The sequence below is a fragment of the Mustela erminea genome, chromosome 17 (genome assembly GCF_009829155.1).
Source record: "Mustela erminea isolate mMusErm1 chromosome 17, mMusErm1.Pri, whole genome shotgun sequence".
Classification (NCBI taxonomy): domain Eukaryota; kingdom Metazoa; phylum Chordata; class Mammalia; order Carnivora; family Mustelidae; genus Mustela; species Mustela erminea.
This window is the reverse complement of record NC_045630.1, coordinates 23,393,271-23,415,680: the sequence shown is the minus strand read 5'-3', so window position 1 is coordinate 23,415,680 and position 22,410 is coordinate 23,393,271. Positions and strand designations below refer to the sequence as shown.

At 40.7% G+C, this 22,410-nt stretch overlaps 1 protein-coding gene across 8 annotated transcripts in view; it reads left to right on the top strand.

Annotated features, from left to right (window-relative positions):
- SOAT1 (sterol O-acyltransferase 1) overlaps window positions 1-22,042 on the top strand; it is a 73,064-nt gene extending 51,022 nt beyond the window's left edge. For 7 of the 8 annotated variants that reach the window (XM_032317827.1, XM_032317831.1, XM_032317832.1 and 4 more), the window contains 13 exons: window positions 1,624-1,772; window positions 3,367-3,426; window positions 7,573-7,680; window positions 9,272-9,554; window positions 10,284-10,362; window positions 10,868-10,949; window positions 11,263-11,308; window positions 13,193-13,322; window positions 14,916-15,013; window positions 16,251-16,349; window positions 18,374-18,509; window positions 19,330-19,475; window positions 20,810-22,042. In XM_032317827.1, the coding sequence (XP_032173718.1) occupies window positions 1,624-1,772; window positions 3,367-3,426; window positions 7,573-7,680; window positions 9,272-9,554; window positions 10,284-10,362; window positions 10,868-10,949; window positions 11,263-11,308; window positions 13,193-13,322; window positions 14,916-15,013; window positions 16,251-16,349; window positions 18,374-18,509; window positions 19,330-19,475; window positions 20,810-20,866 (1,473 nt within the window). In that variant the 3' untranslated portion in view covers window positions 20,867-22,042. The remainder of the gene's footprint in view (window positions 1-1,623; window positions 1,773-3,366; window positions 3,427-7,572; window positions 7,681-9,271; window positions 9,555-10,283; window positions 10,363-10,867; window positions 10,950-11,262; window positions 11,309-13,192; window positions 13,323-14,915; window positions 15,014-16,250; window positions 16,350-18,373; window positions 18,510-19,329; window positions 19,476-20,809) is intronic. The other variant, XM_032317829.1, reaches the window with a different exon arrangement.
- Window positions 22,043-22,410: the final 368 nt, after the last annotated feature.

The following is a 22,410-nucleotide window of genomic DNA, read 5'->3' as shown; positions in this document are numbered from 1 at the left end:
TGGGGTTTTTTGGGGTTGGATACTGGGTTAGGATAACAAGGGGTACTCTTATTGGTGGAGTGACGGGAAAAGATTAAAAGATAGGAGTTTTTGGAATATGGAGCAGAAGGAAGGAAATAGAAGGAAGGGGGAAAAGAAAAGGGTACAGTTGACAAAGAGGGTGGGTGGGGGGTTGTAGGTGTTCTCACTATAGGACCGGAAGCTGCAAGTTCTGTCGTGTAAGGCAAAGGAGCGTGCAGGTGGGTTTTGTGGAAGGCCAAGCCAAGACTTGGGCTGGAAGACGTTGGCTGTGTGCTCTTCACTTTGAGTTGGGTGGATTAGGACCTGATATTTAATAGCTTTTACTGGCATTTGTGTAACATGTATTAATGATTTTTTTTTTCATATTTCTGGTCTGCTTAATCCAGTACTTAACTGGGAAGGAGACTGGTTGCAGAGTAGGAGGAATCCTTGTTAAAAGAAATGGCTTGACATCCTTAGCCACAGCTAAAAATTCCAGGCCTCTTTCTCAAAGTCGAGTAAAATTTCAGAGGACTGATGGGAGTAGGGAGCAAAGTTTTAAAACCTTACATGGTTTAGCCGCCCCCCATTTCTTCATTTATTTTTATTATTTTTAAATTTTATTTTATTTTTTAAAGATTTTATTTATTTATTTGACAGAGAGGTCACAAGTAGGCAGAGGCAGGTGGTGGTGGTGGGGGAGCAGGCTCCCCGCTGAGCAGAGAGCCCAATGCAGGGCTCGATCCCAGGACCCTGAGATCATGACCTGAGCCGAAGGCAGTGGCTTAACCCATTGAGCCACCCAGGCGCCCCTAATTTTTTTTTTTAGAGTAGGTTCTTCCAGTGTGGGGCTTGAACGCAGGACCCCAAGATAAAAAGTCACTTGTTCTACCTACCAACTGAACCAGTCAGGCACGTACCCTACCCCTGCCTTCTCTTCTAATCTCAGGTCTTACACTCCTCTTAAGCTTTGACATCCTCCTTCCTTGCTGCTTCTCAAACCCGTCCAGGTTCCCTGCTTTAGGACTTTCTATGCTAGTGCTTTTTTTCTTCCTGCTACTTTTCCCACAGGTACCCACTAACTTGCCCTCTTACCTTCAAATCTCCAATGTTATGCTGTGTTTGAGGCTTTCCTTTGGCCTCTGTGAAAAACACGTCCGCTGACCCCTCATACCTCTGCATTATTTTTTTCTGTACCACCATCTGGCATTCTCTGTGTCCTGTCTACCCTCATTGGAAATTTAAGTTTCATGGAGGTGGGGACTTGGTTTTGTTCATTGTTGTATCTCTAGTGCCTGGAACAGCAGTGCCCAGAACTAACATTTCCCTTCTACGTGGGACAGTGTTTCCATTGTCTCTTCGTACCCCTTTTCACTTAAATCTTAATTCTTCAATGTTTTTGAGGTTCCAGCTCAACTCCTAGCTCAGAAAAGACACTTTTAATCATCTCCTAGTAGCTGTTGTATAGAAACCAATTTTCTGTTTTTACTTCTGTGAAGTGATTTAACATGGACTTCTTTGATCCATCTCTGTTTAAGAGAATCCTTTGGAAAAATGTTAATAATCCACAAGCGTGTGTTCGTTCCTAATGTTTTTTGTTTTTAATTTGCATTAAAATTCTAGGAATTGAAGCCATTTTTTATGAAGGAAGTTGGCAGTCACTTTGATGATTTTGTGAACAGTCTCATTGAAAAATCAGCATCCTTAGACAATGGTGGGTGTGCTATCACAAGCTTTTCTGTTCTTGAAGGAGAGAACAACCACAGAGCTAAGTAAGTATGAGTATTAGTCTTTTGGTGCAGACATGTTCTCTGATAATGCTCAGTGGTCAGAATCAGTACTGCAGTAAAAATGCCTGGTTTCACACCGTGGTGCCACTTTTTATTAGCTCTGTGTTGCCTTGGGCAAATTAACCACTTGAAAGGTGGATTTCTTCTTCTTCTTCTTCTTTTTTTTTTTTTTTAAGATTTTATTTATTTATTTGACAGATCACAAGTAGGCAGAGAGGCAGGCAGAGCGAGGGGGAGGCAGGCTCCCTGCTGAACAGAGAGCTGGGTGCAGGGTTGGTGTGGGGCTTGATCCCATGACCTGAGCCAAAGGCAGAGGCCCAACCCACTGAGCCACCCAGGCACCCTGGGTTTCTTCATCTTAATATGAGGATTATAATAAATCCGTACATCATTGAAGACTGTGTTGACTTACAGAACAAAAGAGCCAGCACTTGTTGCATGTTCTACGTTTAAACCAATGAGTCCACGAGGTTGGTACCAGAACTGCTTGCTGCAAATTAGGATGCCTGAAGTGTGGGACAGTTACATGTCCAGGATCATACAGTGGGTATTGGAAGCCAGAGCCTTGCTCAGGAGTCCATGCCCTTTGTCACATCAGTAAAGAGCCTCTTTTTTTTTTTTTAAAAGATTTTATTTATTTATTTGACAGAGAGATAGATCCCAAGTAGGCAGAGAGGCAGGCAGAGAGAGAGAGAGGGAAGCAGGCTCCCTGCTGAGCAGAGAGCCCAATGCGGGGCTCGATCCCAGGACCCAGGATCACAACCTGAGCCGAAGGCAGAGGCTTAACCCACTGAGCCACCCAGGTGCCCCAAGAGCCTCTTTTTTGTACTTGATCCAATACTTGCAGTAAAGTTAAGTGCAGTTGGTGTATATATGTTTCTGATTGGTCGGGAATCCAGAGCAGCAGAAGGAAAGCTATCAAAGGCCAGTATGTGCTAATTGCCATTCTATGCTGTCTCCAGTTTTATGCTCCAGTGGTTTCTGACAGTCTTGTTCTGGATTACAGTTTGACCACTAATAGTTGGGTGGTTGTGCAGAAAGCCCTAAAAAAGGTAATAATGCTAGATACTCACTGTGTGAGATTTTAGTAACTGGAGGCAACCTATAAGATCAGGAGGGTGTTAGGGATTGTTGGAAGTCCTTTGACATTAGGGAGGGTGAAGGTCTCATAAATTTTCGTACAGTTTCAGAGGGCAGACCAGTAAGAGCCTGTGAACTGGAGTATGGCTAGAGGCCTATCTCCGACCTAAGCGATGTTTAGGAGAAGGAAGAGGGGTTGCCAGTGTTTGATGCCAGGAATATGTTTCCACAGGGGCCGGGCTGCGGTGTGCTTCTGAGCGCCGCTCTCGTGGGGTGTGCTTAATGTCTCTTCCTTCTCACCAGATCTGCATGTATCTACCTCATTGGATTTTTCAGGGGTAAATGACATGCATAGAACCCTTGATACCTGGGTCAGTGAGAAGGTGCTTTATTACATGCTGTAGTTGGTAATATATTCTTTCTCTTATGCATGGGTTTAAATGTCTTAAAATACTTAAAGTATTTATATTTTATTTTAATTTTTTGCTCTTCCTAGAGATTTCAGAGCACCTCCAGAACATGGAAAGATTTTTGTTCTAAGGCAATCTCTCTTAGAGTGAGTATTTTTAGTTGCTTTTATTAATTATAAGTTTGAATTAAAAACTACTCTGATTATTAAAATCACTGCTTAATCTTTGCATGTTTAGTGAGTTTGTTCTGAATTCATGGAGATCACTAGTTTTGGTGGTACTTGTACATTTGCTGTCTTGCTCCTCTTTTGTGATTTTCTGGTTCTATGTGTAGTTTCAAAGGCGGGGTTAGAGGTGAACATAGTTATCTGTCCTCTGACAAATTTCTTGAAGTTGTATATAGAGAAAACTGGTTACCCCCAAAGCTAGAACAAGCGTTTTCTAATTAGGTATACCCCTCATGAGTGTTTTGGTGGTGGTGTTTCTTGGTATATTATGTATTTTTTATCTCTTAATGGCTAGCCAGCTTAGAAACCTGATAGTTTTCTCAGACTTACTTTAAAACCCTGATATTGTGAATTTTATAGAGAAAATTAGGCAGTATAAATTACTTATGGGACCTCATGTGTGAACGGAAAAAGATGTGCTTTAGGTAGACAATGAATATTTCTTTTGTACTGTTCTCTGAGTAGATCATTTATTTATTTACTCAGTTGTTCCTCAGAATACTGCTGCAGTTTCACCTGTGTTAGGATAGGTCATCTGAAATAGTTGGGCTGGTGAAAATTACCTTGAGTGTCTTAATGTGCTTATTTATTTGTCAGTGAGAGAGAGAGAGAGAGAGAGCAAGTGGAAGTGCGAGAGAGAGAGAGAGTGAGCAAGTGCAAGTGCGAGCGCACAAGCAGGCAGAGTGGCAGGCAGAGGCGCAGAGAGAAGCAGACTCTGCTGAGCAAGGAGCCCGATGTGGGACTCGATCCCAGGATGCTGGGATCATTACCGGAGCTGAAGGCAGCGGCTTAACTGACTGAGCCACCCAGGCATCCCTTAATGTGCTTTTTTAATTTTAATTTTTATTTTTATTTATTTTTTTTAAAAGATTTTATTTATTTGTCAGAGAGAGAGAGGGAGAGAGAGCGAGCACAGGCAGACAGAATGGCAGGCAGAGACAGAGGGAGAAGCAGGCTCCCTGCTGAGCAAGGAGCCCGATGCGAGACTCGATCCCAGGACGCCGGGATCATGACCTGAGCCGAAGGCAGCTGCTTAACCAACGGAGCCACCCAGGCGTCCCATGATGTGCTTTTTTTAAAACAACAACTTACACTTACCACAGTTTACTTTCTGTACGCCACCTTGATCTATTTGATGAGAAGGCCATATATCTAGGGGAAGATAAATTATTTTGAACATTATAAGATTGTAATGATAGAATTGTACTAGATGAAAAAAAGAGCACTTAAAAAAAAAAAAAAAGTTACTTATTTACAGATAGCCAGACAGCAGGAGCATGGAGTAGAGGGAGAAGCAGGCTCCCTGCTGAACAGGGAACCCATGGTTGGGCCTTAGTCCCAGGAACCTCTAACCATGACCTGAGCTAAAGGCAGGTGCTCAAACGATTGAGCCACCTGGGTGCCCCTACAGTATACTTCAATTACAAAGCTTTTTATTTTTTTATTTTTTATTTTTTGAAGATTTTATTTATTTATTTAAGAAAGAGAATGAGGGCATGCAATCATTAGAGGAGGAAGGTCAGAGGGAGAAGCCGACCCCATGCTGAGCAGGGAGCCTGATGTGGGACTTGATGCCAGGACTCCAGGATCATGACCTGAGCTGAAGGCAGTTGCTCAACCAGTTGAGCTACCCGGGAGCCCCTAAAGTATACTTTAATTACAAAGTTGTTTTTTTTTTTTTTTTTTTTAAGATTTTATTTGTTTATTTGACAGACAGAGATCACAGGCAGGCAGAGAGAGAGAGAGAGAGGGAAGCAGGCTCCCTGCTGAGCAGAGAGCCCAATGTGGGACTCGATCCCAGGACCCTGAGATCATGACCCGAGCCGAAGGCAGCGGCCCAACCCACTGAGCCACCCAGGCGCCCCAAAGTTTTTTTTTTTTTTTAATTGTTGTTGTTGTTGTTGTTGTTGTTTAAGATTTTATTTATTTATTTGACAGATCACAAGTAGGCAGAGAGGCGGGGTGAGGGGGTTGTGGAGAAGTAGGCTCCCCACTGAGCAGAGAGCCCAATGAGGGACTTTATCCCATGACCTGGGTGGGACCTGAGCCGAAGGCAGCGGCTTAACCAACTGAGCCACCCAGGCGCCCCTACAAAGCTTTTTAAAAGAGATTTTATTTATTTTGGAGAGAAAGAGTGTGTGCACATGCACCAGTTGGGAGAGGGGTAGACGGAGCAGGGAAGCAGAGTCCCTGCTAAGCACAAAGCCCTGCCAGTGCCCTGCTGAAAGAAAGGCTAAAAAGAACAATACCACCTCACACTAGTTAGAATGGCTAAAATTAACAAGACAGGGAATAACAGATGTTGGTGAGGATATGGAGAAAGGGGAACCCTCTTAACACTGTTGGTGGGAATGAAGATGGTGCCCCCACTCTGGAAAACAGTATGGAGGTTCCTTAAAAAGTTAAAAAATAAAGCTACCCTACAACCCAGGAATTGCACTCTTGGATATCTGCCCCAAAGATACAGATGTAGTGAAAAGAAGGGGCACATGCACCCCAGTGTTCATAGCAGCAGTGTCCACAATAGCCACACTGTGGAAGCAGCCGAGATGTCCTTCAACAGATGAATGGGTAGTGATGTGGTTCATACATACAATGGAGTATTACTCAGGCATCAGAAAGGATGAATACCTAACTTTTGCATCAACATGGATGTAACTGGAGGAGATTTTGCTGATTGAAATAAGTCAGTTATCTTAGGGTTTCAGTCATATGTGGGATATAAGAAATAGTGCAGAGGACAGAAGGGAGGAAAAACTGAATGGGAAGAAGTCAGAGAGGGAGAAAAAAACCATGACAGAATCTTGACTCCAGGAAACAAACTGACGGTCTGGAAAGGGAAGTGGATGGGGGCTGGGGTAACTGGGTGATGAACTTTAAGGAGGGCGCATGATGGAACACGGGGTGTTAACATACAACTAATGAATCATTGAACACTACATCAAAAACGAATGATGTACTTGCTATATGTTGGCTAATTGAATTTAAATTAAACAAGAAATATTTTATTTTATTTTATTTTATTTTTTTTTTTTTATTTTTTTTTTTAAAGATTTTATTTATTTGACAGAGAGAGATCACAAGTAGGCAGAGAGGCAGGCAGAGAGAGAGAGAGAGGAGGAAGCAGGCTCCCTGCTAAGCAGAGAGCCCGATGTGGGACTCGATCCCAGGACCCTGAGATCATGACCTGAGCTGAAGGCAGCGGCTTAACCCACTGAGCCACCCAGGCGCCCCTAAACAAAAAATATTTTAAAAAGGCTAAATCATGACCTGAGCTGAAACTCAGAGTTGGATGGATGCGTAACCAACTGAGCCATCTGGGCACCCCCTCAAAACATTTTTTTTAACCAGGGAAGTAAAACACATATTTTATGGCTCATATTTTATTACTGGAATTTGAAGATCCTTAATCCAGGGTAATCTAAAATATTTTTGAAAAGTTAATGTAGATATGAGCACACATCTTTGCAAAAACAAGGCTAAAAAATTTGTTTTAGTGAAATACAAGAAATTACCTCTCGAAGAAAATGTCATCTGGAAAGTCCCTGCTCTATTTGGGAAATAGCCCTGTTTTAATCAAATAAAAAGATAGGTGAGGATAGAAAATAACAATATTTGTAAATGGTTAAGTTTATAGACATGTAGGGTAGTAGTTGGATTATAGAATAGCACTTAATAGTAGTTAGGTATAGGGAGTGGAATGTAATTTAACATTTGGAATAGCTTTTGTGTTTCCTGTTTTGCCTACCTGAGAAGCACTCACTTTTGGCAGGTTTTCAAAAATGCTCCCATTTGCTTAAGTGTTTGATATCCATACTGTTCTCTCAGGGTAGTATCATTTTATTGGAAAGAGCCTTACCCTAAGCTTTTACATTCAGTTTTTACCTTGGCCGTGGCATTTATGGTCTGTGCTTCACGTTTCATATTCTGTCATTCCTCTTGGAGATGTTTAGTCATGATTACTATTTGAGGGTGGGTTAAGAATTTGCTGAACTGCCTTAAAGACTTTAATGTATGGTGCTTTAAAATGAAATATAATTTCATTTGTTCGAACTGTATTTACAGTGAGCTGTTTGAGGTGGACCACATCAGAACAATCTATCACATGTTTATTGCCCTCCTCATTCTGTTCATCCTCAGCACACTTGTTGTAGATTACATTGATGAAGGAAGGTAAGACAAGAAAAAAGACGTTTGGCTAGTTGATGCATGGGGTGTTGGGAGTTTTCATGGTATTATTTAAATTTTGGTAAATTTTGGTGTTTCGGGTGAATTTGCTTCAGAAAATCGCAAAGCAGCTGATTGGAGGGTGAGATTCTTTTCTCCCAAAAGGACAACTAAAAGGAATATTAGAAGTTTTATTACTTTTATTTATTTAATTTTTTACCTTTATTTTTAAAATGGTCTATTTTAGGAGTCCATAATTGGTAGTTTCTAGGTAATTTTCCAGATGGGAGAATTTTGTATATATGATTTCTCACTGTGGTATGCATTTCAGGTTATTATAAAAAATAAGTAGCTTATTAGAATTTAATGTTTGAAAACCTTTTCTTTTCTTTTAAAGATTTATTTTTAGGGAGAGAGTGCATAAGCTTTTGTGCATGAGTGGGGGTGGGGGCAGAGGGTGGGGTGGGGAAGAGAGAGGGCAGTGGGGAGGAGTCTGAAGCAGACTGCAGATTGTAGGTGGAGCCTGACTCAGGGCTGGATCCCAGGACTTGGAGATCATGACCTGTTCCGAAACAGTCAGACACCCAACTGATTGGGCCACTTAGGTGCCCTGAAAAACTTTTCTTTTTAATATAAAAGTGAAATAAAACTTTAAAAATGACAGTGTGGTCATCATCCACCAAATTACGTACATTATTAGAAAATTATATTTTGAGGTAATGGTATAATAGTGTATTAATAGATTTTTGAATTCTTATTTCTGAAAAATCATCTTTTTTTTTTTTTTTAAAGATTTTATTTATTTATTTGACAGAGAGAGTGAGCACAAGTAGACAGAGAGGCAGGCAGAGAGAGAGGAAGGGAAGCAGACTCCTGGCTGAGCAGAGAGCCTGATGTGGGGCTGGATCCCAGGACTCTGGGATCATGACCTGAGCCAAAGGCAGAGGCTTTAACCCACTGAGCCACCCAGGCGCCCCCTGAAAAACCATCTTTTGAACATAGGTGATTGCTGTTTGAATACTTTTATGTATTAAATTACTTAGAGTTTAAAATTTATTTATTTATTTATTATTTTTTTTTTTTTTTAAAGATTTTATTTATTTATTTATTTATTTGACAGAGAGAAATCACAAGTAGGCAGAGAGGCAGGCAGAGAGAGAGGAAGGGAAGCAGGCTCCCTGCTGAGCAGAGAGCCCGATGCGGGACTGGATCCCAGGAACCTGAGATCATGACCTGAGCTGAAGGCAGCGGCTTAACCCACTGAGCCACCCAGGCGCCCAAGTTTAAAATTTATTAATGATAGACACTAATCACGGCTTAAAGTGTTATTATTTTAGGTCATCTTGGGTATCTTATGTTCAAATACTATATTACTTTAGGACTTTTAGAATATTTATTGTTGGGTTATATTCTGAAGCAGAGGCTTAGAAGCACCTTTTCTTCTCGTCCAACTTTACCCTCTTGACCACAATGGATTAATGTTGTTGTATTTTCTAAGTTTGAGAGTTCTAGGTGTAAAAGTTTTGAGTTCTGTGAGTCAGTTAGTGCATATTGAAAATTTACTTTTGTGCTCTTTCTCTGTGCTTTTTCTCTCCAGGCTGGTGCTCGAGTTCAGTCTCCTGTCTTACGCTTTTGGCAAACTTCCTGTTGCTATGTGGACATGGTGTACTATGTTCTTGAGTACACTTGGTGTTCCCTATTTCCTCTTTCAACGTTGGGCCAGAGGTTATAGCAGGAGTACTCACCCACTGGTCCATTCTCTCTTCCATTGCTTCCTTTTCATGGTCTTCCAGATTGGCGTTCTAGGTTTGGGACCAACGTATGTTGTATTGGCATATACGCTACCACCAGCTTCCCGGTGCATTGTTATACTTGAACAGGTAAGGTTTTGAGGATTGCCCGATGCAGTGCTATGTTTTGTCAAAATAATAATACTGGTATTCTTTTACTTTCAATTGTATTAGTTGGGTCAGTTTTCCTGTTAGTTCTTCATGCTAGTATTTATAAAATTAAAGTTTTAAAATTCATACTAGCTTCAGTGTTCTTTGATTCTTGGTAATGAAGTTATATTGAGCTGTTAAGGAGGAATTCAGATTTTATTCTTGAACACTTTGTAGAAGTCACTTATTTATTATGTAGAAGTCATTTAAATGATAAAGTTGTTTTGTAATTAAAAACTCTGCCTTTAAAAAAAAATTAAAAAACCCCTCTGCCTTTGAGGTTATCAGATTCATTGTTCTGTCATATAAACTGTTCCTGTCTGAATAAAGGATTTATTTTGTTTATACACCCTTCAGAAATTTTGGACTTAAATTGGCTGTTATGCTCTGAAGGACTGTTTCAGGAGACTGTCTTTGAACAGGCTTTTAATTTCTTACTGTAATATAACTATAATAGATAATGCTGTTAGATGTAAAATAATTTGAGTAATAACTTGTCCGTCTTTACACTTTGTTTTTCATTTGCTTTATTCCATAAACATGAATTCGAGTTGGTGTATGCAAAATTAGGAAGTTCTTCATATGATTTAGTGCTGTTCTGGGGTTGGTTATAGGAGACAAGACAGTGGCAGAAAAGTTCATCTTTTTTCCCCTCCCCTCCTTTTGTAGATTCGTTTCGTAATGAAAGCCCATTCATTTGTCAGAGAGAATGTGCCTCGGGTACTAAATTCAGCTAAGGAGAAATCAGGTACGTAATTTCGTTAGGTCAAGGATTATTCAGTGGAGTATTTCAAACTTTTCAGTGGGGTGGCGTTTTACATTCTGTGGATGTTATGTTGGATTTTAAAGATGTAGGATCCATATTGATTTGGAAGACTATCTCACTATTTCTTCATTGTTCCCTGTTTTGACTTTGTACCTACCATTTAAAAACACTCATCACCAGAGTGTTAAACTTTACCTTACTTTCATAGAGTGTTAATAGACTCATTACCTCCATGTGTGCTTACTCTTTGAATTGCTGCTTCAAACTCTAGAAGGTATTTTGAGTCACAGAAATAGCTTAGTTTAGAGGAATTGGTAATACTGAATCAATATAAGGGTAAGAAGTCACTCTGGGAGATAAGAAATGATACGGCTAAGAGAAGTCATTTTTTTACTCTTCCCTATTATATGCTTGCTTATTTCTCCCTTTTAGTTTTGCCGGGAAAAACTGAAGAGTGTCTGATCTAACCAGAGTTTTCCTTTTCCAGAGACGATTCCAATACCCACAGTCAACCAGTACCTGTATTTCCTGTTTGCACCTACCCTCATCTACCGTGACAACTATCCCAGGTATCCGTTCTGTGAACCAGAAATGTGTTGAGCAGCAGAAGTGTAGCATGAATGAGGTGGGATAGGTAGGCAGGGGGCCAGTTCATGTAGGGTTACAACGAATGTAAAATGAGTTTTAACTTTCTTGCTGGCTTGGGAAAGCCCCAGATGGTGATTCTAGCAATCCAGTTTGATTATGGTAATTCTTGACAGAATTATACAGGCATTCCACGTGGGAAAAATGACATGTTCTCTGTGGAGAAAACATTACGAGGATCTTATTAAAGTACAACTTACTTTATTTAGAAAATTTATTTTGTTTCTTTCTTTTTAGGACTCCCACTGTAAGATGGGGTTATGTTGCTATGCAGTTTTTACAGGTGAGTTTTTTTCTTTACAAGTTTTGTAGATTAGTGGGACATGTGTTAGGGTCCGTGATCAAAGGAATGAGACTGATACAAAGCGAAGGTCAAGCAAAACTTGATTTCACGCCAAGCATCAAGAATCAAACTGACCGATCAGGGCTAGCTCTTAAGAAAAGACGATGATGATGATCCCGACAAGGTCACTCCCAAGAAGAGGCCATTCTGGACAAGACCGCTTCCCGGACGAGGCTGCTCCCGACGACGAAGAGGCAACGATGACAGCGACGATGACAAGGAGGACAACCCGGATGACAGAGACTCTGCTCCCCACGATGCCACTCTGACAAGGCTGCCACCCAGAGGAAGCCACCGCTGCGGACAAGGCCGCTCGTGGCTTGGGGTGGCGAGGCATTTTGCGGTGAGGCTGCTGGCTGTTAGGGGCCGTTGGCATCTCGGGGCTATTGGCATCTCAGGGCCGCTGGCGTCTCGGGACTGTCATCAGCGCAACTGCTGGAGGCTGCAGCTCCGGGCTGCTGAAGGCGGGGCAGCTGGAAGCTGCAGGCGGCTGGAGGCTGCAGGCAGCCGCTCAGGGCCGCCAGAGGCCGCTGGAGGCGGGACCACCAGAGGCTGGAGACTGTCAGCGCAGGGACTGCTGGCAGCGGTTATAGCTCTTCTTACAAGAGCTGTTACAGCTCCTCCGCTCTGCTGACTCTTCACGCTCCCGTCACAGCTCTCCTCTTCCCCTGCTAGCCTCGCACAGCAAACTTTATGCGGTTGGTTGAGCCCCACCCCTATACAGGTGGCCAATTGGATCTCAATTCACCCTAGTGGATATACACATGCCGCACCTATTGGACATCTCCACCTGACCTGCCCCACCCCTACATCCGGGGTCCACAAGCAAGTTCCTCTGGGAGGGGCAAGCCCTTACACATGGAGATTCAAATTTATAATAATAATTTATTTAGAGTGTTGGTAAATTCAGGTCTACTGGGAACTTTAGACCTCTTTCTGAAGTCTTTTAAACTCTTTACCAGTCCAGTAGATGGTGTTTGTCTTGCCAAAGTCAAAAGCAATAAAAGAGTTTAAATGCTTTCCGTTTGGTTACTTTAGTAAGCACCTACGTTAATTCCCCCCACTCTTTACTTTTTTTTTAAAGATTGTATTTATTTGACACAGAGATCACAAGTAGGCAGAGAGGCAGGCAGAGAGAGAGAGGGAAGCAGGCTCCCTGCTGAACAGAGAGCCTGATGTGGGGCTCCATCCCAGGACCCTGAGACCAGGACCTGAGCCGAAGGCAGAGGCCTAACCCACTGAGCCACCGAGGCGCCCCTCCTTACGGTTTTTTATTTTGGGATATATTGTGGGTATGTTGTGACAGCTTCCCCATTGCTACCCCTGCCCTTCTCTATCAGAATCATAAGTCCCAGGAGATCCATTTTAAACTTTTTTTTTTTTTTTTTAGATTATTTATTTATTTATTTGACAGATAGAGATCCCAAGTAGGCAGAGAGGCAGGCAGAGAGAGAGAGAGGAGGAAGCAGCCTCTCCGCTGAGCAGAGAGCCTGACATGGGGGCTCAATCCCAGGACCCCAGGATCATGACCCAAGCCGAAGGCAGAGGCTTTAACCCACTGAGCCACCCAGGTGCCCCGCCCATTTTAAACTCTTAATCTCAATCGAACACCCATGTGGTAAAGGGTTGGGAGAAGGTTATGACAGAAACTAGCTGTGTAACATCTCTGAAGGATTGCAGTCTGGCAGTCTTACATACTTAAGAACATACATATGAACATTAGTCTAAGGGTCACATATCTATCTTCCTTTGAAGGAAAAACAATCACTGTCTTTGCTTATATCAATCCATCAGTATTATAACTATATCTCTGTTATATTCCAGGTTTTTGGTTGCTTTTTTTATGTGTACTACATCTTTGAAAGGCTCTGCGCCCCCTTGTTTCGGAATATCAAACAGGAGCCCTTCAGCGCTCGTGTTCTGGTCCTGTGTGTATTTAACTCCATCTTGCCAGGTAACATGGGTACTGGTTAACATGGCCATTCATGAAGTTGTGAGGAAAAAAAGCTGTTGCACAGGCACACCTTTGACTTTCCTGGTTTTTGCTCTGAAGTCATCTCTGCATCTGTCCTCATCTCGACTTCTTTCCGTCTGTTTTCATAAGTGAGTATACTTCCAGGTTCAGCCCAGTCTTTCTCTTTGTCTTCTGACTTCATTCAAGTTTTGCTTTCTGTGGCTGTGGGTAGTCCGTATTTATGCCTGATCTTCCTGTTCAGTCTTCAGTCCATTGTAATTTTGCTACTAATCCAACCAGGATGTTGACTGAAGTCTCTCCTGATTCTAAATGTGGTAGATGGTTTAGCCCTTACTTTGTTTCATCTCCATGAAGCACTGTTTGGATCCACGGTGTGAAATTTCTTTCTTGCTACTCATTCTCATTCTCCTTTCTTGATGGCCATTGCTCAGTCTCTTGATTCATATTTTTTTTCTAGGGATACATGAGTACCTATCACGTGCCAGGGGTTGAGGACCTAGCAGTGAAGAGGACATAACATGTTATTTACTCTGAAAGCTTGCCGTTTAATTGCATTTACAGTTTCCTTTACTTACTCTCTTTTCTCTACCTGTCAGATGTTTGTCATGTTTTCTATTACCTTCTTTCTTCCTTAACCTCCATCCCAGACTCTTAGGTAACCCTTCCTGATTGCCCCCCCTCAAATTGACTCTAATAAATTATTTTATCTGTCCCTTTAACAGAATTTGTATTAAATACATATCTTCTTCACTAGGCTACAAATTCCTTGAGATCAGGGATTGTGTTTTAACAATGAGCTAGTCTTTCCCATATTGTCTAATGCATAAGAGATGGGCATAAAAATGGCTCTTTTGCAATGTAGTGTAGTAAGTAAGATAAGCAAAGTGCTAATGAACTTTGTATCATATTGGACATGACATTTAATATTGGGTATTGAGAAGTAGGTGTTTGGCAGAGAAGTAGTGGAAACGTGCTTCTAGGTAGTGGATGGAAGCGAAGGCATGGAGTATTTCAGAATGGCAGAAGTCCAGGTATGGACGATGTTTACAACACTGGGAATAGAGTCAGAGATAAGGTAACCTTGCCACTGGACATTTGGAGGCTGTCTTGTGCATTATAGGATATTTAGCAATATCCTTCCTCTAAAAACTAGATACCAGTAGTACGACCCTTACCCCTTGAATTGTGACAACGAAAAGTGTCTGCAGAATTGTCAGATGTTCTCTAGGGGGCAAAATCTCCCACAGTTCTCAGCACCTCGTTTAGAGGAATGCATGAGGGTCATATGTTAAAGGGCTTTGGGTACCACATTAAGCCATATATCCAGGCATTTCTATTAAAAACAGGCTGGGTCATTTGTTACCTATAAACCCACTTGGCAGGAATTTAATGCTTTCTAAAATGAAAAAACTTTCCAAAAGAACATGGTGTCATTTCTTGACTTGGTAAGCTAGAACAGTAACTTTTATTTTACAGAATAATTCTAGCTCTTAGGAACATCATGACATAAAATTAACTGCTTTGCGTGAGCTATTTGGAAAAGACTCTTAATATCGTTAATCTTATTTTTAGGTGTGCTGGTACTGTTCCTCACGTTTTTTGCCTTTTTACACTGTTGGCTAAATGCCTTTGCTGAGATGTTACGCTTTGGTGACAGGATGTTTTATAAGGTAAATACTTGGACTCCTTTCTTTTCACACTTTATTTGTGCACTTAACATTCTCATTGTTGAGTATTGGAACAGCGTTGGCTACTAGCTTTTTAGCATAAACATTGTGAAGTTCTTTTATTAATTCTGAGATTCTGATGTTGATATACTTAGCACAGACTCACAGCCTTATCTTCTACCCTAATATCTGTTCTCTTGTCTTTTTTTTTTTTAAAAGATTTTATTTATTTATTTGACAGAGATCACAAGTAGGCAGAGAGGCAGACAGAGAGAGGAAGGGAAGCAGGCTCCCTGCTGAGCAGAGAGGCGGACGTGGGGCTCGATCCCAGCTGGGATCATGACCTGAGCCGAAGGCAGAGGCTTTAACCCACTGAGCCACCCAGGCGCCCCTAATATCTGTTCTCTTAAAAAAGCATATGGTTTCTGTTGGATCCTGTATTGGTGGGAAGGTGTGTGTTCAGAGGGCATCATGAGATTTTGCAGATCATTCTTTTGAAATTGACTGTCTGGTGCTGTAGGAGTGATCTTAGCAAATTATTTAAGACTGTTGAATAGTTCATAAAGGAAATAACTTTTCCCTCCTTTATTTTGAAGACATTAATTATACTTAAATAGTATTCTCACACAGTTGGAATTAAGCTCTAGATGAACCGGGGTGTTCATAGTGTTCTGCAATGCTGCGTAAAGCCCTCTAGGGTTTTGTTTGTGGTGGTTCTGGTAATACCCAGAGCCTTGCACTCCTTCCTCCGAGAAATGGGGGTGTGGGTTGCAACATCTGTCTGATTCCATGGGTCTGATACTAAGATAAGGAGGGATATGTTACAGGTAACCATTGTCTTACTCCTTGTACAATGTAAATTTTGTCATTTATGGTACCAGTGGGGCAGTTCTTAGAATTCTCTCCCTATGTTTTAGCAGCGTAAGGGGATATACTGATCACTATTTAGGTGAACCTTAGATTTAATGATTCTCTATGTTCTGTATCTTCCGTCATAACTTTTTTGATAATGGGACAAAGTGAAGTTAGGGACTTCATCATATATGGAACTAAAATTCGTATATTGAGCACTAATAACCAAAATGTCTTTCAAGATTTTTCTGACATCAGTGTATAGACTAACAAATTGTCATAACACATTCTGGATATTATTTTGTGTATGTATGTTCTTTAGGAATATTCAGGGGGTTTTGCTTTGGTGTGTGTGTGTAGTTCTAAATCTTTGCTTTTTTTTCCTCAGGATTGGTGGAACTCCACATCATATGCTAACTATTACAGGACCTGGAATGTTGTGGTTCATGACTGGTTGTATTACTATGCTTACAAGGACTTTCTCTGGGTTAGTGGCAAGATACATTTGATGTGAAAGAAATAAAGATCCTTTTCCAGAAAGCTTTTTTTTTTTAATTTTTTAAAGATTTTTCTTATTTATTTATTTATTTATAGAATTTATTTATTTGACAGAGAGAGATCACAAGTAGGCAGAGAGACAGGCAGAGAGAGAGAGAGGAGGAAGCAGGCTCCTCGCTGAGCAGAGAGCCTGATGCGGGACTCGATCCCAGGTCTCTGGGATCATGACCTGAGCTGAAGGCCATGGCTTAACCCACTGAGCCACCCAGGCGCCCTTACTTATTTATTTGATAGAAATCACAAGTAGGCAGAGAGAGGGGGAGGAAGCAGGCTCCCTGCGATGTGGGGCTTGATCCCAGGACCCTGGGATCACGACCTGAGCCGAAGGCAGAGGCTTTAACCCACTGAGCCACTTAGGCGCTCCTCCAGAAAGTATTATTCTGCAGCTAGAAGTGGTCTTCATTTCTCTGTGGGCCATTTATGTCTTAAGACAGCTGACGCTTTGGACAGTACTGCTTAGAGACCAGTATGAACAGTGATGAGATCTAATACCACAGTTGTGCTCTGGATTTATTTTACACAATTATGAAGTAAGAATGCATGGAGGCATCTAGAGAAGGTGAAATGATCTATTGGTAACATCATTTCTTACGAATCTCATTGCTAGTAAATAATCTCTGTCTAGGGGTGTGTGTGTGTGTGTGTGTGTGTGTGTGTGTGTTTCTCTGCTAAAGTAGGGAACTACTTAGTTTGGATTTATATGTCTCCATTGGTGATACGTGTCTTTGAGATATTCTTTAGAATGGAATGTTACGTAGACTGATGACTGTCATGATTGATGATCCCTGGTATCTCTGGATTGCGGGTTTTGGTTATTAAGTCACTATTTGGCCAAGTGATGCATGACATGGTGCAGATAGTGCTGTGGTCAAGCGTTCTTTCATTCATAAATGTGGTGTCACTTAAAGGTCTGTAGTGCAGATGGAGAGGATGTATGCCTTTTCTACCATACCGTGTTACTCTAAAGGTTGAGATTTGATGTGTCCATTTATATATGAAAACTATGTTTTGTCTACTGTAATGATTTACAAATACAGGTTACAGGTAGGTTTTTAAAAATATGCCCAATTTTTCCAACATGAATGATTTTGACAGTGCCTCATTTTAGTATAATAAGGATTTTAAGCATAGATTTTTTTTGGTAATTATTTACTACGTTTTTTTTTTTTTTTAAGATTTTATTTATTTGACAGAGATCACAAGTAGGCAGAGCGCAGGCGGTGGGGGGGGGGGGCGGGGAACAGGCTCCCTGCTGAGCAGAGAGCCCGATGTGGGGCTCGATCCCAGGACCCTGGGATCATGACCCGAGCCGAAAGCAGGACTTGAATCCACTGAGCCACCCAGGCGCCCCTATTTACTACATTTGGATTAACCCAAGGAATAGATTGGAAAAGTCAAATATAAACATAATAAAATAGGTGCCTTTAGCATGTGATAATTATAAGTCGTATATACAGTTGACTCTTGAACAACAAGTGGGGCAGGCGTGCTGACCCTCCCATGCAGGGGGAAAATCTGTATGTAATTTTTTGAGTCTCCCAAAACTTTTGCCTGGAAACCTTACTGATAAGATAAAACAGTTGGTTAACATGCATTTGTGTATTATATACTATATATTTAGAATAAAGTAAGCTAGGGAAAAGAAAATGTTGATAAGAATATGATAAGGAGAAACACATTTACTGTACTGTGCTGTATTTTTAAATAATTTTTTATTTTTTATTAACATATAATGTATTATTAGCCTCAGGGGTACAGGTCTGTGAATCACCAGGTTTACACACTTCACAGCACTTAGCATAGCACATCCCTTCTCCAGTTGTACTGTGCTCTATTAACTGAATAAGTGGCCCCATGCAGTTCAAACCTGTGTTATTCAAGGGTCGGCTGTGTCTACTTTGGGCTTAATTACTTTTTAAAAAATTGCTTTTTCATATTCTCCTTTTACCCTAGTTTTTCACCAAGAGGTTCAAGTCGGCTGCCATGTTAGCTGTCTTTGCTGTGTCTGCTGTAGTCCATGAGTATGCCCTGGCTATTTGCTTGAACTTTTTCTATCCAGTGCTTTTCGTGCTCTTCATGTTCTTTGGAAGTAAGTATCTTGGCCTCCTGAGAGTACTGAGGGTCGCGCTGAAAGAAAAGTAGACGATGACGTCTAAGGCGGGGTGGACAACTAGATCATAGCAACAGCATTTCAAGGCAGTGTTTATCAGACAGTCACAGCATTGACTTTGAGTAATTAACCACGCTCTGTTGCACGGCACTCATTCTTTGAAGAAGAGACATACACTTAAGTGTACTTGGATTTTGAAGGCTCTTGAAGACTAATGATAACACTGATTTGGGAGATCATGAAGACTATAAACAAGTTTCACACTCTGTTAGTGTTCACCCCAGAAAAACATGGACCCTTGTTTGGGTGCGTGGAGGGAAGGACAAGTTCAAATATGAATGATTCCATGAAATACATTTTCACCTGCTCTGAATATTCTCTGATTTCTTGTTAATCACTGATTAATAAATTTCAACACTTGAAGCTTCAGTTTTAAAAAATTTTTAATTATTTTTAAAGATTTTATTTATTTATTTGACAGACAGAGATCACAAGTAGGCAAAGAGAGAGAGAGGAGGAAGCAAGCAAGCTCCCCACCGAGCAGAGAGCCCCACATGGGGCTTGGTCCCAGGACCCTGGGACCATGACCCGAGCCAAAGGCAGAGGCTTTAACCCACTGAGCCCCCTAGGTGCCCTGAAGCTTCATTTTTACTTACAGTACTAGTAGCCAGAATAAAACCTGTATACCCATAGTTGATGCTCATTGTGATAACAACATGATTACAGCACGTGTCTGAGGCCCCTTGTTTCCCGATAGATGATGTTGTGATAACTATATTTTTTATCATTCTAACTTTAGTGGCTTTCAACTTCATTGTCAACGACAGTCGGAAAAGGCCAATTTGGAATGTTATGATGTGGACTTCCCTTTTCGCGGGCCATGGTGTCATCCTGTGCCTTTATTCCCAAGAGTGGTATGCACGTCAGCACTGTCCTCTAAAAAATGTGAGTCTTCGGTTAGGCTGGAATGGAAAAGTAAAGTTTTTGTCCCCTGATTGTGAGGCTTCGTGGGCAGTATTAAGAAGAAGAGTAGTGGAAATGATGCTGAATTAATGCTAAGGGGAGGTAAATAAAGAGTAAAAGGATTAGATTATTATCTGATCTTACTGTACTGGCTTTGAGATTATTCTTCTCTTTGGTTTTCTTTACATTGAATGTTCCTAGTTCTTGGTTCTCTCTTTCTCTTTTTTCTTTTTCACTGTTTCTTGTTTTGTTTTGTTTTAAAGGGTCTTCTCATTTCCTTCCTGTGTCCTGAAAATGTAGGTGTTCTGCAGGGCCTTCTCAGTGGCATGTATATGCCCCCTCTGCCACCACCTACAAATACATGTATTTCTTCCCTCTTCCTTCCTAGAGTAATAAACTCTTTGTGAAAATGTCCAGCTATACTCCTATGTCTAAGATCCCATTTCCCTTGACCTTTGGTGGTGTGGTTGTTTGTAACTGTATAAGAGTCTCATTTTTAAATCTTTCACTTCTAGTTGCATACTGATAACTCCCAAATATTTAGGGGGCACCTTCTTGGTATTTCTGACTATTTCTCACAGGTACCTGTAACTGAAGACGACACCTATAGACAAATTAATGTTTCTTTCCCAAAGCTGCTCCTGCTGTTTATCCTTCTCCTGCTGTTTTTCTTATGCTGCCCTCATGCCTCCTCCTTTCCTATTTATCCCCCCTTTGTGCATCTGAACTAGCTGCTTTGGGCTGTCTTTGGTGATCTGCACATCGAGTCCACTTGTCAGATTTTAATTTCTCAAAATCCACTTCGGATGCAGCATCTTCCAGCTTTTTCAGATTCTTGCTCCAGGCTTTTCCTGTTGGTGAACTTTAATAATGCTTCATGTGTTCTCATTTAGATAATTTAGTTATTCTAAACCTTGTATTATAGTAATTTGTGTATATATTTTATCATCTTTACCCTACCACAGTTTAGATGTTAGGCAACAAACCATAGGTCTGTGCTAAAATAAAATGCAAGATCCAGCAGAGAGGTAGTGCCTGTTTGGAATTTGGTCGGAAGTCCAGGTAATTGTATAGAATTTACTGGACTTCAGAAGCTTTCTGTAAAACTTCTAAAGCACTATAATCTGTGTTACAGATAAAAATAATGAACATCTTTTGAATTAGCAAGCTGCTTATAGCTTAAAGGTTACTGAAATGATGGGAGGCATTGTAGAGGTACACAACGTATAAAATGAACGCATCCCTGTCTACCCTGACACCTTGTGCACACATGTGTGAAAATAAACTACTCTTCCATTCTTCTTTCCCCATTGAAGCCCACATTTCTGGATTATATCCGGCCACGTTCCTGGACTTGTCGTTATGTGTTTTAGAAGCTTGGACTTCGTTTCATTCCTTGATACTGAAGATGGGTATTCTGCCTGATTTGGGGCCAGCATCTGTTTCCAGTCGTTACTGACGTTACCTGTGGTATTTGGATCACTGCGCGCTTTACAGATGGCTTGCTCCGTTCCTAGGTCAGCTGAGATACTGCAAGTTTACTGGAATCTTGTGCACTTAAAGCAGGACTTTTTTTTTTTTTTTTTTTTTAACCTTTTTGGGAGAAGGGAGACTTACAGCTGACAACAGTGACCAATTTTTGCTGGGTTTTGTTTTTGACTCCCATCTAAACATCATGACTAAACCCCCATGTGTCCTTGGCCACTGACTTAGCCAAAACACTTAACGAAGAAATAATTTAAATATTTGGGGCTTAGAAATTTTTTTCAGGCACACTGTTGGAATGTATGCTAATTAACTATGTACCTGGGAAAGGAAAGAAAATAATGTGGAGCATTTTGCTATTTCTAGTAGAGTGAAAATCTCTAGTTTCCAAAGATAATCTTGTTATGCCTCCTATTCGTTTTTGTTTTTGTTTTTTTAAAAAGTTCGGTCTACTCAGTTTTTACCTTGTTTTCTCTATGAAGTGTAGGTCATGATTTCTGTGAAGCAAAATTACACCTTTCACCTTGAATTCTTGAGTTTGTATCTGAAATCTTACATATTGAGGGAACAGAAAGAAGTAGGAAGGGAAGAAGAGAGAAGTGGCACAGGACAAAGAAAAGACACTTCCTTTTACATCTTCCAAAATAATTTTTAAAAAAGACTTGCTGAGTCAGTCATATGTTTAAATTATTTTATCGTGGAACTTAATGTGGAAGATAACTTTTTTTGGTTGTAAACGCTATTAAGGTAATAACTTTCGGGAAGTTATTTAGAAGTACTCTTTGGTATACTTATTGTTTAATAAATACTGACTTGAAATAGTTGGCAGACTAGTAAGTCTGTAACATAGAAGTATTAATCAAATTCCATTAATATTAAAGTGATTTTTAAAGATCCAGAAGCTGGCTTCTGCAGTGCTCAATTATTACACTTTTAATGGTAGTATGTATACTTCAGCTGAAACAAATTAATATGTTATCATTTTCAAGAAAATGTACTCTATTATGTGATGTCTCCTTGTTATAAGATGCTCATTGCTAATACAGTGTGGTGTGCAGGAATTATTTTGTCTGTATGGGGTGTGATTATGTTTGTCAAGACCAAGCATTGAATGGGATCATAGACCATGGAGTTGAATCTTCCACTCAAACAACTGAGACTTAAGAATTACCCAAAAGGTGATTTTTATTTGGAGCAGCCAACCTGAGAGGCTGTGTTGGTATTCTAATAGCCCTACTTCTATCCAGAAAGTTGTGGGACATCTTTTTAGAATTGTTTTAAAGTCAGTTTGAGTGTCATAAGGAGAATGGAGTTTCTTAGTCACAACTTAATTTGTACCACAAGTACCCAGCCTCATTACCCATTTTCTTCAGTACCTTTGATGCAGATGAGTTGGGGCAATTTTCAAACATCAAACCCAGCTTTAACAGAT